General features: G+C 41.1%; 1 protein-coding gene across 1 annotated transcript; it reads right to left on the reverse strand.

The window, feature by feature from the left end:
* Positions 1-2,129: 2,129 nt before the first annotated feature.
* Positions 2,130-3,151, reverse strand: HO133_006919 (uncharacterized protein; the record flags this gene model as incomplete). Its single annotated transcript, XM_037297815.1, has 3 exons — positions 2,130-2,591; positions 2,644-2,877; positions 2,933-3,151. The coding sequence occupies 3 exons, from the start codon at positions 3,149-3,151 to the stop codon at positions 2,130-2,132; spliced, it is 915 nt and encodes a 304-aa protein (XP_037146838.1).
* Positions 3,152-4,363: the final 1,212 nt, after the last annotated feature.

Here is a 4,363-nt window from a genome sequence, read left to right on the forward strand (position 1 = left end):
AGCTTGGCCCCACCGGCCTTGAGGTGGGTCTGAGTGGGAAACCCTGCCAAGACTTAATTTTTTGGTGTATCGCCCGATATGTAATATTCACACCCTGCGTATATATGATCCTTAACAAAAATACGCAACTACGATAGCCTTTTTTGGAATTCTTAAAAAAAGTCGAATAAATAGTCAAATAGGCCCTCGTTAAATTAGGAGTTGTGGTATAGTGATTAAGAAGTAGGCTTTTAATTTTATTTTATTAAAAAATTTAGCTAACTTAATCATAGCAGCGGTACTAATACTCAAGAACGCCGTACGTCTTAATAAACGCGCAGTATTATATAGAAATTCTCTTATAATATATTAATCCTCGAGGTAATCGCTATAATACTCGTCGGATTAACGATATAACGTATTAAGAAAGATATTATAGCCTCGCTAGTTAATTTATTACTAACTTCGATTAAACGTCGTAATCTCTTTTTATTTTTTAAATAATTAGGCTTATAAGAGTCGCCGCGATAATATATATAAATAAGTAAATAAGTATATATATATATAAGTAATTATAAAGCTATCGAATTTATAAAGAGTAGAGCGAAGAGCGAAGCGAAAAGCGAAGTAAAGATAATTTATTCTTTTAATGTGAAGTTAGATATTAATAGCGATAACATCGATAAATAAGAGTATCTTATACGACGTTAAAGTTTTTTATAGATATATAAAATATAGAAAAAGACGTCTTTAAATATAGGAAGGTTTATATTATTATTATAAACGACTTAATCGAATATCGCTTAATTATCTTAACGCTATAATTTTAAAAAAATATTAAGAAATATTAAGCTCTAGATCTATTAGTAGTTAGTATATTTCTTATTAAAGAAAATTAAAAGTTAAATAATATTCCTCTTCACTTTAAACGTTAAAATATTCTTCTCTCTACTTTTATATTTAAGAATTAAATATATAACTTTTTCTCTTTACTTTAGAATTGGTTCGCTAAATATCTTAAAACTTCGTATTTATTAGAAGGAAGGATATTTCTATAAGCTATAAAGAGGTTAATATATATAGTTTGAAAATATCTCGCTATCGTTATCGAAGAGAAAATTATATATCTAAGCGTCTCTTATAGTCTTCTTATTCGCTCTAGTTCGTTTTAAATACATTAAGCGCGTTAAAATTATTTAAGATATATATTTTATACTCCCTTTAACTTCTAAGTAATATATCTTCGAGTTAATAGATTTATATATAGAGGGGATAGCTTTAATACTCGATTTCTATTAGATAGTAATACGATTAAACTTATAATTTAATTATTATACTCGACTCGTTATATAATCTTTTAATAATATTAAATATAATACGCTATCGTCTAAAATTTAATTATCGAAGAATAATTAACTAAAGATAAATATTATAATCGTTAGCGGAGAATATATATTCGAATAAACTTATACGATAATAACGAGCTATTTAATTATAATAAAAAGTTTATATACTTATTTAGCGATCTCGAAAGACTTATTAACTTCTTAATTAATATTAAAAGACTATATAATAATAATTAGAAAAATAAAGAAAGTCGCGATTTCCCGATAACGGGGTGATTATTGCGGTGGGTTTATACAAATTAACGGTTTATATAGCGATTCGGGGGTTTTCTACTTAGACTCTAAGGGAGGGGTATGCCGTAATGAGCTTGCGATATGATTGGCCCCCGAAGCGAGGCACGAGTGTAGGGCTGGCCATAGGTACCCCGGCTAGCCGTGAGTCTGAATTACTGAGACTATCGTTGTTCCAGGTAGGTCCGCAGTGACGCTCTGGCATTTTGATGGTTCCCGGAGTTCAACCGGGCGATGTTGATTAAGTCATGAGCCCTCGGAGACAAGATGCTATATCCTCCTCGCAACGACGTAAAACTTGTTGAACAAATACCAGCTGAATCGTTTAGCTATACTACATCGCCTTATAGCATCCAAATGCTTTTGCAACATGAATCCTCGATTCCAAGCATGCGCCAGAAATAGGATCAAGCGCCAGCAATGTAGCAACCCCAATGATGCCCTCTATCAGACGAAAACAAGTTGATAGCACACAGACAGAATGACAATCCCAGTTCTCCTGGATCGTCCTAATCATCGCTCTTGTCTCAGCCCCAGCAACCCAATCGCCGCTTTCCCTCGAACAGCGCTGCTCGTCAGGTTATCTTCATCCTCGTAGCGTCTCTTTGATATCCGCTCGTCACTGCCAGGCGGGCTGCTGAGCTGTCGCTGAGCATTCTGTACCCTCTGCCGTGGCAATGCCGGTGTCCTGAAGACCTCTGGACTTTCTTTCTGAGCACCGTGGTCTGGCGAGCACGGGGGTGATGATAGATCCTGGGGATGGGCGATCATTCGTGCTGAAAAGGCTGTGGGAAGTAGGACCGGCGCTGGGAGTAGTTTGGGCAATGACGGCTGCTCATCTCGCTTCGTCGTGGACTCTCCAGATGGCAATGCCTCTTGCCGTGATATCCGGAGTTGCGACAGTGGAAGATTGATCTGGTTCGTCTGGACTTTGAAGTGAGCAAGCCGTAATCGGAGTCGCAGCGTCTCGGCATGCTGGAATGGTTTAGCAGAATCTAGGATTGCAATGGAAGTATTGATGGCTCACCTGACTTATCCTCGACCGCAATGGCTGTGTCACCTCTGTGGCTGCGGTCTGCTGAGAAATCATTGTATCGTCCGGATCAAAGTCGATGACGGAAGACATGGCAGAGTCCTTGTAGCTGTTTTGCGAGTCGCCTTCACCCATCTCTTCTGCTGGCTCTTCCGTGACATTGTCGACTTGTATTATATGTGGGGCAGATGGATAGACAGACATGGCTCCCGATAGCGCTGGCTGAGTCTGGTAAAGAATGTAAGTTGGTGCTCCATGGAAGCCAAGGGAAAGCGGGGCTCACCTGTCCCGACGAAACGTCGTCTATCAGGGTAGTCTGAGGGCGGGCAGGTGACACTCGGACGCGAGATGTAGGTTGGGCAAATTCCGGCTCCTCCACTTCTTGTATCTGCCTTTTGTGACCTATCGATACCTTTCCCACGGTGGTCATGCTAGAGGGCGTGCCGAACGTGTTGACTGGGAGGTCAACAAGAGCGCGACGTTCAGGTGTAGACTGTGCCATGTCCAAAAGTCTGATTCTTTAGTCAGTCAACCAATGCTAGAGGGCAGGAAATTGCCTCCACTCGTCGGGGGTAGAAGCTCACTGTGAACAGGGTGAAAGAGCTTGGGGGGGGGAGAGCAGACGGAACTTGGAGCCAAGTGAGTGACTTGTCAACAGCTCATTGAGCAGCCTTGATGGTGGAATAAGTGATGTTGTCGAATGAATATAAAATAGGCGCCGCGTACAGCGCGGACGCGGGCTTTTTGAGTCTAAACAAGCACGTAAAAATGATGTTCTCGCGTTGTATATATTGATCTGAAGCTAAAGCTTCATTTCACGAGAATAACGGGCATACGGTAGATGTTCGGACCGATCTCCTTGGCACTGATGAGTCAGCTGGTCGTATCCTGTGCATGTCGTTTTACAGAATTATACAACAACAGTGCTATGATCTTTTTTAATCGGCTATCAAGCGTCTCGGAATGATAATGGAAGAGTTCACACCGGATGTCTCAGGTATTTAAGGATCTTGCTTTTACGATACCGGGCCCTACTGGCATGGTAGACTAAAATTAAGCACTCGATTACCATGGTCTTATCCCAAGGATATACCGAAACGACAGCAAGCAAAGGCACATTCCGGGCTGTCAAACCTCCGGCTGACCAGTTACCGAACACTTCTTGTTTGTTCGGGTTGATATTCTTGAACGCATGTGAAGCCAAAGATATCGGCGATCGAGACTGCTATTTTCCAGATTAGCAATCTTGTAGCAAGGTTCAATGCCACCGTTCTATTATTGTCTGCCCCCAGGCTGGAGTCTCTTGTTGCTTGTGTTACTGCCAAAGAACAGCCTCGTTGACGAGAGGATGTACTCATTATGAGGGAGGCCATTGTCCAGGAAAATATACTTATCAAGACCGTAGCCTCCAACGGAACGAAGTCATATGGAGGCGATTCCACTCAGACCTTGTCAATCGTATTAGTCTGATGGCTTGGTGCCATTGCTCGTGTGTGACTCTCCACTACTCGAAGCCTTTGTACGAGGCCGCTCGAAAAATGCTAGCAACTCTATCTCTGCCTTCTTCGTGATCTCGCATGTGAGAAGATCACTGGGACCGCTCATTATGCATTGCCATATACTCTGCAAACGTTTTCCCGTAATTTATTTTCTTCCCACGAAAATACTCCGATCCGTTGAAGTTATTTTGATGCGTCATGATCTGGTTGGCCGA

This window comes from Letharia lupina, assembly GCF_014066315.1.
Source record: "Letharia lupina isolate WasteWater1 chromosome Unknown contig_29, whole genome shotgun sequence".
NCBI lineage: Eukaryota > Fungi > Ascomycota > Lecanoromycetes > Lecanorales > Parmeliaceae > Letharia > Letharia lupina.